Here is a 12,290-nt window from a genome sequence, read left to right on the forward strand (position 1 = left end):
CTTGCCATAATGGTGGTCATGCTCTCTTTTGGGACACTTCACGGCATAAGCGCTATTTGTAAACACACACGAGAATCAATACGATTGTACACACGTACGTACCTGTAAATACGTAGACGCGGGCATACACACACACGCACACGCAAATGGACAACCACACGAGCATACAAATGCGCACACTCAAACACACACAAGCTCACACACGCATATACATACGCACGTGCACGCTCACACGCGCAAGTGAATACACACAGGCAAACAAATACACACATTTAAAGAGCACGCACACACACACACACACACACAACTACATACACACACATGCGTGAATACACAAACACACACACACTCAGTTACGCGCACACAAACAAGCAAACTATGGCACAAACACACACGCGCTCGTACACACACACACACACACACACACACACACACACACACACAAATCAACCTAATGGGGACTGCGTGAACGTAAATCCAAAGTGATGTCACTGGTACAGTGTGTAAGGACACGGGGCCCCTTTTGGTATGCTGACCACACACGCATGCCTACACAAACACAAACACACGCGCACGCACGCGCACACACCCCAATACTGGGTCTTGTGTTCGGTTTCCTTTGGCAACGGAAGTTCGGTATTTCGGCGTCTTGCTAGACAAAACAAATCGCCTCCTGCTTGCCTCTTCCACCTCCTCCTCTTCCTCGTCATCTTCCTCATCTTTTGCCCTTCCTGCCCGCTCTCCTTTTAATTTTTTTTTTTTCTTCTTGTCGCCCCCCACCCCTCCCCCCCCCCACGTGTGCCCTCTCCCTGCCCAGTTCGCACACTAACACGGCTCAGTGGCTCTCCGGACACGCAGCATTCTCCAGGCTCATTGTTGCACCCTGACAGCTTTTGTACTCGCCCTCCCTCCCCCGCCCCTCTCTCCCTCCACATCTCCCAAATTCACCAAGTCGCCCCCCCCCACCCCCTGCCTCCCCACTCCTCACACACATGCAATACACACATACACATTCCACAAGCGTAGAGGTCAAAGGGTGCAGCTGCCTCAATAAAGGGATGGAAGGGAAAGGGGGGGGGCGGGGGACGCATTCACTTTCCTCTCTTTCTGCCGAGGCGTCACTTTTTTAGGGGGCGCTCACAGTGGAGACCTTCGTGGTCGTGGGGGGGGGGGGGGGTTCCACCGGCTCGTGTTTTGTTTCTTCTCACACTTGTTTGATGACAAACACAAGCGATTGGACGCAAACATTCGGGTGGGAAGATGTTTGGCTGAGACGCCTTCACGTTCAGGACAAAAAGATTCCACCCCAATGCTACTCGGGTGTTGTTTTGGCTCATTTGGAAAGCCGGCTACGTGTATAGTTGAAAATTACAAATCAATTGCTTTTTTTTTCTGAGCACATGAGAGCGGCGGGCGCAGCGACATCTTTGTTGGCAGACGTGTCTTAGTTGCACTGACAGTACATCGCCTGATGCTACAATGTGAGTAGGCCGAATAACTTTTTGCACATTTGGAATGATATGCAGGACAAACACTTGATTATATTGAAAGAATTTTGACAGAGTTGATTTTGTGAAATAAAAAAAAATAAATACATAATTAAAGAAACGGTACAAAATGAGTTTCTGGGCCTTAATGTTGCTTTGCTGTTCAGCAGTTTTGTGTCGCCCTTGAATGTTTTTTTGTTGTTGTTAGTTTTTCACAAGGGAGCCCTTTGTGCTGGGAAAAAAAATACATTTAAATGACAGTATGTGGCTATTTTGTTGCTGGAGTCAAACAATTTGTTGTTGGGTTAGTGGATCTTTTAAACATGCATTCGAAAACATATGATCAAAATTGAAATATATTAAGAGCAAGTATGCATGTATTTTGTCCACGTTTCAATTGTCCTTTTTTTGTCTTATATTTGGTTAGGCCGCCCACATCCTTAGTGACACCACCGCCCCCAAGTTGTGACCCCCTCTTGCATTGAAGTCGCTCACCCCTGCTCTACCTGTTTGAAATGTTCTTCCACTGTCCAGTGTCGGCAGGAGATCATTTCTTCGGGAGAGAAGGTAAAAGTGCAAACGATTACACAGGCCTGGGCCGAAGGAGCGAGCGAGTTGACTATTATTCAAATGTATGCTGCGCCGTGACCCGGCCGGGCTAATCGTAGGCTGCCGCAGACCGAGCGCTGTGAAATCCTCCTTGATGGATTGAAGAGTGGCAAAGGCTCGCCTCCGCCAGCATTGCAAAGGGTGTGGCGCCGCCACAGATCACACTTGCACTCCTGGGAGCGAAAATTCAATCAGATGCCTTTTGAGCGGGATGCGCTTTGAACTTGCCGTTGCAAGGGAAGGCTCTCATGACACAGTTTGATGGCAGCAATGTGCGCAGGTGGGAGCCCAACAGCCGTCCAACTTTGAAATTCACATGAAAAGCAACTGCCCGTGCAAGCTCTCATCTTGTTGCGCAATGTTGACGCAGTCAGGGCCTTCAATATGAATGTTGGCGTGATGAAAAAGACTTGTCTTTTGCACAGTCCTCTTAGTCTTCATTAGTTGGGCTTAAAAAACATTGGAAGCACATTTTCTCCGATCAAACGCGCTCACCATGTTTGACTTTTTCTTCCCCCGTGCGAGCGGAGCCGTAAAAGGTACATTTGGAATCAGCCAGGGCGTCTGATGGGGGCTTTTTGGGGGCGCTACGCTATGCGCTATAAGCAAAGACTGAGAGTAAACAAATGAAAATGAGAAGATGGAGAAGACAGCATCACTCATCCGTGAAGACTCGTCATCATCTGCGATCGTAATGGCAAACGGCGTGCTCAGCTGACCAAACTGGACAGTCTACCACTTGTACCCAACCTCTGAAAGTCACATTTTCTTACCTTTATACCCGCTTCCCTTGACCTCAATGGTTATAAAAAAAAAAAAAAAAAAACCAAAAACAAAACATCATCATCATCGGATCAAGGCAATATGAAAAGGTACACCCTTTCCAAACTCCCAAAACATGGATTGGATATATTGTAGACTAAAAATCCAATAGCAGATTAGTTGGCCCATTAAAATAAAATAAAAATAAAAAAAAGAAATGAAAAAAAATAACTTCATTTTTGGTGGTCCCTAAATGCGTTCAACCACTAAACCACCCCTAAAATTACAATCAAGGTTACCACTCTTTTCTTTAAATTATTTTCCAGGACTTTTTCCATCTGCTGCTGTTCGAGTCAAGTTATCGCAGCATGCACAAAAAAAATCCACCCGGAGATTTGGAGAAGTGTTATTTTCGACAATTATACCTTCTATTTGCACAATTAACCAGTTTGCCAAACAGCATTCCAAATTAAAATAAAAAAAAAAACCCAAAAACGGCTCTATCACTGCTGTAAATCGATTCTCATCGTTCATCCCAAAAGAGCCGTTGAAAAGAACGACTCAGTCACGAACGTCATACGACTAGTATAAGTTCTCACTGGGATGTTGACATCTAAACGACTTTTATTGCGAAGTAAATCAAGACGATGGAAAACAGCATATTGACTCTGGAGCTGCTGATGTGATGGAGAGAGGCCAAAGCTCATGCTAGCACCCAAGGTACCGCCACAGGCAAGTTGACTAGCCCAGGGGCATGACTAGCTATAAACTGCATGACAAGTCGGAGCTCAGCCTTCTCTGCTCATACACAATATTTTGATAGAGCTGAATTACTGATCAAGTTTCTCTCATTCGCACAATTTCTGTTTCTGTTGTCCGACAACGGAGCAAGTATGAAGTACGCCCTGAAACGGAATCTGGAAGCCGCCGTCATGGTGGCTGCGGCTCTACTGAAACCAGGTAAGTATTTCATCTCAGAGCGCACAGCCAAAAGTGACGGCACGCCCACTGCAGCTCTCGGTCACTCCGCAGAGGCGACAGAGAGAGGGGGAAAAACCTGGCACGCGACAGCGACACTCTTAAACCGAAAGTCGCTAGTTTGGGGCGCTAACGCTATTTCCAAGATCGTTGTTGTACTTTTTTTTTTCCCCCCCATTTATGACAAATGCATACTTCTGATAACTATCACAACACATACTCTGTGAAACACAGACATAAATATGTTCCCTGTTTGAATTTCTGATGTATAAACATAAAGTGGAACTGAAACTTGAGTGGCCACAGACACGCAAACGCTGAAACTTACCGTGTTGTACGTGTCGAATTTAAGAACGTGTCATACTCTCCATCTCCACTCTTTGCTGACGGCGGGAAGCAGCAGATTTTTCTGAAAACGAAATATCATGCTCAGGAACTTCGGACGTCGCGCATCATTCCGCCATTGCTCATGAAATTTGCGAATTGGCTTGAACGGAATCAGAGCTCCATCTAGTGGACAAACGCGGCAAGGACATCATTCTGAGTGACTTCTTCTCCTGTTGCTTTCAATTTTGCAACATTGTCCCGTTGTCTTACAGTGTCTGAACAAGGACAGCGCCGTGAAAACAAAACGACTTTAATTAGATGGCGCCATGTTCCCGGCTTTCATTCATCCTTGACCTTTCGGCATCGCCATGGCAACCATATCGTTTGTGGACCGAGACTCTTTACGTTTCACGCCAGCAGCTCAAGATTTCCTCATTTGGGCGGGGGGGTGGTGGGGGATAAAATCCTCCATTGATTTCACTTGAAAACTGCTTGGTTCTGCTCCGCTTGCCTTCCTCCGAGGAGCATGGAGGAAGTCGGCCGTGGCGCTTGATGACACCCGCAAAGCACGCAGGTGTGTATACGTCGCTATCACGATGGAGTGGCATTAATATTCATGCGCGTGTGCAGCAAGCAAAACAGATTAGCAGCAGTAATGATGAGCATGTAATGATAAGGCGACCGCGGCAGTCGAAACAGGACCTCCTTAAAAGGCCCGACGCAAAGACGCAAGCGAGGACTCATTATGGCTTAACAGCCATTAGATTAGCATGAGTTCCTCTTTGAGGGGAATATTGCAGCATTGGATTGGCGGTAGCCGTTCAAGGAACGCTATTAGCATTGATTTGCTGCTACAGCACAGTCAGGCTAATTGCCGCTTCTTTTGTTTTCCTGATACGTCTGGTTGCGACAAAGTGTCGCTAGGTTAGGAGCGGTGTTGCCACGGTTACCTTGAAAAAGTTACTTAGTTACTTTACTGATTACTTGACTTTAAAAGTAACTCAATTTTATTTGTGACAAAGTTAGATTATAAATGACTTTAGTTCAATTCAACAGATGCCGACAATCCCGCTTAGCAGAAAATTGACAACCAGTTTTGCTAATGCCTAATTGGATGTGCATTTTTAACAGTGAATTTAAAAGATAAAAAAAACAACATAAAAACTTTTTTTTTTAATTAAACATAAAATAAAGACAAACTTTTTCGACTTGACTTAATTATTTTTATTTGCAGTCTTTATGGATTTCACTTGACAAAAAGATTTTGAAGTTAGATAACACTTTGTCAACAGCACAGGGTTAATATTTCCTTTACCTGGCAAAAGTTTAAAACAAAATGTGACTCTCTCCTTCCTCCATTCTTATTTTTCATGTGGTTCAAACGTGACATGGCACATATGTGACGTCACTCTCCCAGACGGAAATGCAAATTGTCAAGTCCCACAATGTTTCACTTCAAGATGTCAACACTGTGTTATGTAACTTTGTTATGTACTCTATAATGTCGGATTATTTTCTGTGTTTTCATTATTAGTTAATCATTCATTTTGTTCCACGTACATGCATGAGGGAAAACCGTGATTGAAAAATATGTGATTCCTATTCAAGTGTTGTCAAATGTCACTCACTGCACCAGAGTGTGAGTTAACAACACTACAATAGTGAATGAATGGTAAATGAGAGTAAGTTTTTCTGTGTACTTAACATTATTGTTAAGTACTATACAGAAACAAATTGTGATCTTGCAAAGTAAATGTAGTCAGATTTTTGCACTGAGAAAAGTAACAAGTTAGATTATTCGCTACTGTAATGGATAAACTGGAGTAACATTTTACTTTGAAACGAACGCTTGAGCATCACGGGATAGCGGTCCACAAATGGCCCCTACGCTGTTGTTTGGACACCCCTGTCATAGAAACCTCAATATTCTTTTGTGCTCAATGAATGCATGAGAGCTCAAACATGTAAGCGCCTACCTTTGTGTGATTTGTGGCATCACTCAGGCGAGGGTGATGAGGCCCAGTCGGCTGTGAAAAACAAAGACAGCACATGGGAAATGTCAAACAGCAGAGGAGTTGCTTAACCAAGCAGGTAAGTAGAACAACATCTACTTACTGGACATTCAAGTGGAGAAACTTTAACGATTGATGGAGGATCTACAAAGTTCTACCTTTTCGATACGACTACGTATTTGGTGTTTTTGGTGAAAAACAAAACAAGAGACTAAGAGTAAGAGTTGACATTTTTGTATGTGAACCAAACTGCATTTTGGACACAGCGTCCACCCAGAAATACCTTCACATATTATATGCACAGTGCACACTATTGTTCCTGCTTATTAGTGAGATTACATGTCAACACAAGGCACCTTGACAAACCAAAGTCCTTATATTGTTTGCACATCCACTATCATTAAACCTCCTCTCAAATGTTCACTTGCTAACAGACACAGTGTCATTCAATAATTCCCACAATGAAGTTTTGCCCAAACGAACTACCTTGTTTGATTTGGCTGAAGCTGAGCGTACCCAAACAACGTCGGGTCCACTTCAAAAATACTTAACGTCGAATTGCTCAAATAAAATTGCTTCATCGAGGAAAAACTGACAAGTATGAATTAAAAGTAGAATTTACCCAGACGCTCCGGTTGTGTGCTGAAGACTCATTCGGCCAATCAGGAGCGAAAGCAATGTCACGTGGTTTGTAGCGATGCGTTTGTCTTAATCGGATTTGGCAAAAACAAATTAAATATGACTGTTTATTGTTTTTGAAACAAGTTTAAAATGTTTTTTCTTGCTGATGTTGTCACAATGTAATACATAACACATGTAATGGAAAATCATAATTAAATTTAGTCGAAAGAATATCTCAAAAGATGATGGTCTGAGTCATGCAAAAACGGCTTGGGACGAAAACGTTTTGCCACAAGAATGTTCAACCAAAATGATGGGGTTTTTTTTGTTTTGTTTTTTTTTCAGTTTCTAAATAAAATGCTGTCATCCACCGCACAATTTTCCCTGGGACCTTTTCCAACCTCTGCTCCAGAAAGCCTTTGTCTTCTTTGAGCTCGTCAAACTTCGTGCTGAAATAGTGGCCGGCCTCTCGGCGCGACAAAGTTCCTGCGGTCGTCGTCATCGAAGTATGCGACGCGGGATGCCAGCACCTGGTTACCATGGTAACTGGCCATCAGATGTTCACATCCGCTTCCTTGCTTGGAAGTGTTAAAGCGGGACTGATACCAGGGCGTGTGCATCAGTAGACAATGGGGGATCTTTGTTTAGCTGGGAGTCAGAGAGAGTGTGTGTGTCAGAGAGAGGGACAGAGAGAGAGAGGGACAGAGAGAGGGACAGAGAGAGAGAGAGAGGGACAGAGAGAGAGAGTGGAACAGAGAGAGAGAAAGAGAGAGAGAGAGAGAGAGAGACAGAGAGACAGAGAGAGAGAGAGAGAGATAATCTACTCTCACGCGCACACACACCATCGATCAAAGTGGACACCCTCAAGCCCACCCTGGTGGAAAATGAGGATACATAGAAAGGGACGCCAACCGTTACCATAGCAACAGATAGAAGGGGGAAAAGAAAGAGAACGGGGGAGAAGGAGAATGAAATCAGGTCTGTCAATAGGTTGCCGGGCAACCCTAACGAAGGGAGGTTTGATAAGTTGTTGATAACATGAACGGGAGAGTTTGTGTGAGTGTGTGTGTCTGTGTGTGTGTGTGGGGGGGGGGTCCGTGTGTGTGTGTGTGTTTGATGGCAATGCTATTAAGTGAGGCACTAAAAAGAACCCTGCTGCGAGCAGTCTATAGTACCAATAAGAGGAGAAAACAACTTGGCCCTCTGATACACAAGCCCACGCAGCAAAAAAAAAGACCCTCACACAAAAATGAACCTCACATCACAAGCCAAAGTGGTGCTTAAACATTTGTTTTTTTATTCAACTGTTTTTTTTTTCTCCAAAGCAGGAATGTACTCATCTTTTCCTCTCTTCAGAGGTGCGTGGGGGGGGGGGGGGGGGGGGTTCACCGCGGGGGTCGCCGTGATGAGGAGATGACACACACACGCACACCTCACACGGTGGTGCCCCAAATACAACACGTCACATTTGAGGGGGCCGAATGACACAAACACGCACACTTTTACTTGCCGATGGTGATGCACCCCCCTACGCCCCCACCCCTGCAGGCAACACTCTGTTTCACTCAGAGGTCACAAACACGTTCAAATTCACGTGAAAACATGGGGAAAAAAAAACATGGCAGTCCGAGGGGGATGCTTGGTGGACTGCAAAAGTGTCGGGGCGGTGTGTGGAGTTTTTCTTATTTTGTGTTTAGCCCCCGCGCCCACGAACCGCCCTACCCCTCCCCTCCTCCCCCTGTTGAGGTTGCAGCCATTTTTTTGTACATAACACAAGTCACGTTGCGCAAGATGTCAACGCGGCCTCGGAGGGCGTGTGCACTACTCTCTCTGCGGGTTCGAATCGACCAAAGACGGAACAGTGTACATAAAAACAACAAAACACAACTCTGTAGGTGTACAAAAGAGCCCCCCTTTCCCCACTACCACGTTTCAACTTTTAAACTCAATTTCAAACCGTCAAGTATAGGCCAGAAGCGACCGGGCGACAAAAATCTTCAACATGGGCGAATGTGACAATTAAAGCACATCTTAATACATCGTGTCGATGATGTTAGGTACTGATACAAAATACAGTTAAGGAAGGATCACACAAAAGAAACGCTGGCGAGTGTGTAAGTATGTGTGTGTGTGTGTTTGTGTGTGTGCCACTGACAACCAGTTTACGCGAAAGCCACAAAATGTTTGCGCAACACAAAACAATTTCACTGCGAAGCACGTGTACCCACAAGGGCGCCTCCGAATGCAGCATTGTGCCCTGCGTGTGTGTGCGTGTGTGTTTGTGTGATCCCCGTTTACATATAAGCCACAAACATGTCTGAGCAACACAAAAACGACTTTACTGCTAAGCAGGTGAACAAATAGTGCCTCAATTGGCCATCATGTGTCTTGTGGTTCTTGCGGCCCACACGTACGCACACACTCATTAAAAACTAATTGTCTGGGATGCGTGTTTCAATGCAATCAGTGTAGCAGTCATTAACAGGCGCTTGTGTGTCTGTGTGTGCGTGTGTACACAAATAATGTAACAACAAGAGGAGTACTTTTGAAATGTGCCACCTGTGATGTAATTTTGGTGTGTGTGTGTGTGTGTGTTGCACGAGTTCAACTCCGGAATACGTTTTGGTGCCGAGTCTGCTGCTCCTCATCACGTCCATCTGGATCCTTCATCATCGGTCCTCCTTTTTTTTTCTTTATTGTGCAATTTCCTCACAGTCCTTCCTTTTGCGCTGCTTTGTCTCTTTTTGCCCTCAACACCCTCCTTGCCGCACACACACACAAAAAAAAAAAAAAACGTGGAATAAAACAAAACAAAAAAAGCGATCATAGATGGCTCTACCTCAACACTTCCACAAACGAGGTCTAAACTTCAGCACTACCGCGTCAAACAAGAAGCTATAAAAATATACAAACACCTTAGAGGGGGGGTGTTAGGGCAAGGGGGTGGGGCATCTTGGCCGAAAAAAAAAGTGGGATTAAATGAATATAAAAGACTGTAAATTGTGAAAAATAGAAAAGGGGCTAGCAACAGAGGTGTGGTTTTAGCTGCTAAAATAGAACAAAATCATAGAAAATAAAAGCAAAAACATCTATTTACTGGATATTTATATATATCATCTATAAGTGTCGATAGCCATAGAAAAATCTCACTTTATTGGATTTTTTTTTGTGATATCCGCTCACTATTTTGTGTTTTGGTATTTTTAAGACAAGTCTAAAGAGCACAGTCACGCCCATGTCACTCTCACAAACGCACACACGCACGCACGCACGCACGCACACACGCACACGTTTTATTAAAATATACACGAGTCTGAGTGTCAGCGCGGCCCGACGGCTCAGAGACTTTCTCAAGCCCCGGGTCAGGTCATGTGACCTCCACCCCGGCTTTTCTGATTGGCCGAGTCCAAGAGGCCCCTCCTCTTTTGCTCTGAGTATTCCTACGGTGTCGGCGATAAAGAGGGGGTCCGTCTCTGATTGGCTGATGGCCATCTGAGGGGCGGGCTGCTGGGTTCTAGGCAGGTATGGCGACTTGGAGTTCCTCAGCACTCTCTGGGCTTTTATCGATTGATTTTTTTATTTTTTTTATTTTTTATTTTTTTCACTTTCTCAAATATAGTCCTTTGATTCTCGTAAGGTCCAAAAGCCACATTCACGCACTTCCGGGCGCATTGTGGGAATTCCCTCGAAGAGCGCTCCGGTGGGCCGGCGAACCCTCACGTACACTCGGAAGTGTGGTGGAGGGGTTTGGTCATGGTTGGATGGTGGCGGGTGAGAGGGTGAGACGGGGGGGGACGTTGGGCCTTGCTGGGGCGGGGCTTGGAGTGATTCTGGGGGTCTACGGCCGGAGAGTCCAGTTCTCATACTTTGTAGTAGATGTTGGCCGGGCTCTGCGGCGGCATTTCCTGCACAATGTAGACGGGGTGTCCGTAGTCGCCGCTCACCTTCTCGTAGTGCGGGCAGTAGGCGGAGTCCGACGTCCTCAGAGGGATGATGATGTCGCTGGGCTCGGAGCCGTTGTTGTTGGAGCTGCCCATGCCGCCGGCGCCGCCGCCCCGCTTGGGGCTGGTGAGCGACGACAGCGACAGCGGCGGGTGGTGGGTGTCCGAGTGCTTGGCGTGCCGCCGCCTGTAGCACACCACGCAGATGACGGCCGTGACCAGCAGCAGGAAAGCCGAGCCGCCGGCCGCGCCCGCGATCAGGGCGATGTTGGACGGCTGCAGCGGGCCGTTCTCCCCGCCGCCTTCGCCGCCCCCGAAGGTGTTGGGTCCTCTCGAATGGGTTGAGTTCCCTGGAAGAAAGCAGACGCTACTTTAGGTGCAAAAACAAAAAAATGAATAAATGCATTTTTAGAGCTGTCAAGCGATAACAATTTTTTAACGAATGAATCGCTAAATTTTCCGCCGTTGATCGCGATTAATCGCATTTTTCAACTACAATTTTCCGTGAAGCTTGTAAAAGATATTCACTTGAGTAAAATTTGCAATTAATGTGTAGGAAAATGAAAAGTATAGTTCGATTCAAAGACTTTTATTTTGTATTTATGTATTTTTTTTCAAATATTGCAACGTATTACCAACATCTATTATCTCATAAAATCCCTTTCATAGCATTTCTTATGAGTGGTCTCAATACATGGAAGTGGAACAGGATTGTTTTTTTTTTTTTTTAACCGGCTGTCCTAAATGACGTCTGCATTTTTCCAATTGGTTGGCCATAGCAAAAACTTGTTCTGGGGCAACTTCAACGAGCAAAATTTGTAGCGATCTGCTCAGATCAATAGATTTAATAATCAGCATCTCTGGTGAGCGTGAGGTATCTTTTTGTCCATGTTTTATGGACGAAATGGAGAGAGTGATATGGAGGGTTCTGCAAAGGGCTAGCGGTGACTGAGCTCTGGTAATGGGGAACCGAAATAGGCGCTCCGGACTGCGCCACTTTTCAACACCCTGACATTGAGGTAGCAGCAAAGCCGCAGTGTATAATCAAGGTAACACGCAGGCCAACAGCACTGTTGACTCAGCGCTACCAGCGGGCCGTGCAACCACAACCGCTCGGTTATGGGCCTTGACCACACGTGCGCACAGTCGGACGTCCGTTCCGTGTCCGTCAAGCTGCCCGTCCGTCCCTCGCTCCGAAGCAACAATCCCCTCAGGAAGCGGCAGGTGAACGATGCGCCGGTGCTGCGCGCGTGTCGTTGCACGCTAAGCGGCTAGGCCGTGGCAGGTGCGAGCGTCGCCGCCTCGTGATTGGCCCAATGTTGTTCTTGGCACGCATCCCCTTCTGCTTCTCCCGCATCCTCTCCGAGTCTCGGCTTTATTGGAGCAGTAATGACCGAGCGCCCCGTTGTGCCGGACTGAGGGCGAGCAAAGCGCTAATGCGCGCCTCTGCCGGCTTTCTTCCTCTCTCCATTAACTGACATCCCTCATTCTCCGTCTCCATTATGACTGTCACCTTTCGCTGGCTCTCTGCATTATAAACCCTCTTCCGTCAC

General features: G+C 46.0%; 2 protein-coding genes across 3 annotated transcripts in view; both read right to left on the reverse strand.

The window, feature by feature from the left end:
- LOC147150941 (uncharacterized) overlaps positions 1-6,798 on the reverse strand; it is a 146,668-nt gene extending 139,870 nt beyond the window's left edge. Inside the window, exons 1-3 of the mRNA XM_086024580.1 lie at positions 6,662-6,798; positions 6,140-6,190; positions 4,165-4,245 (exon numbers count right to left, since the gene is read on the reverse strand). Coding sequence (XP_085880706.1) covers positions 4,165-4,245; positions 6,140-6,159 — 101 coding nt within the window. The 5' untranslated portion in view covers positions 6,160-6,190; positions 6,662-6,798. The remainder of the gene's footprint in view (positions 1-4,164; positions 4,246-6,139; positions 6,191-6,661) is intronic.
- A 1,272-nt stretch (positions 6,799-8,070) lies between these two features.
- Positions 8,071-12,290, reverse strand: part of efnb3b (ephrin-B3b) — a 56,367-nt gene continuing 52,147 nt past the window's right edge. For both annotated transcript variants that reach the window (XM_086023888.1, XM_086023887.1), the window contains one exon: positions 8,071-11,087. In XM_086023888.1, the coding sequence (XP_085880014.1) occupies positions 10,657-11,087 (431 nt within the window). In that variant the 3' untranslated portion in view covers positions 8,071-10,656. The remainder of the gene's footprint in view (positions 11,088-12,290) is intronic.

This window comes from Filicampus tigris, chromosome 2, assembly GCF_054856515.1.
Source record: "Filicampus tigris isolate MCC_2025a chromosome 2, RoL_Ftig_1.0, whole genome shotgun sequence".
NCBI lineage: Eukaryota > Metazoa > Chordata > Actinopteri > Syngnathiformes > Syngnathidae > Filicampus > Filicampus tigris.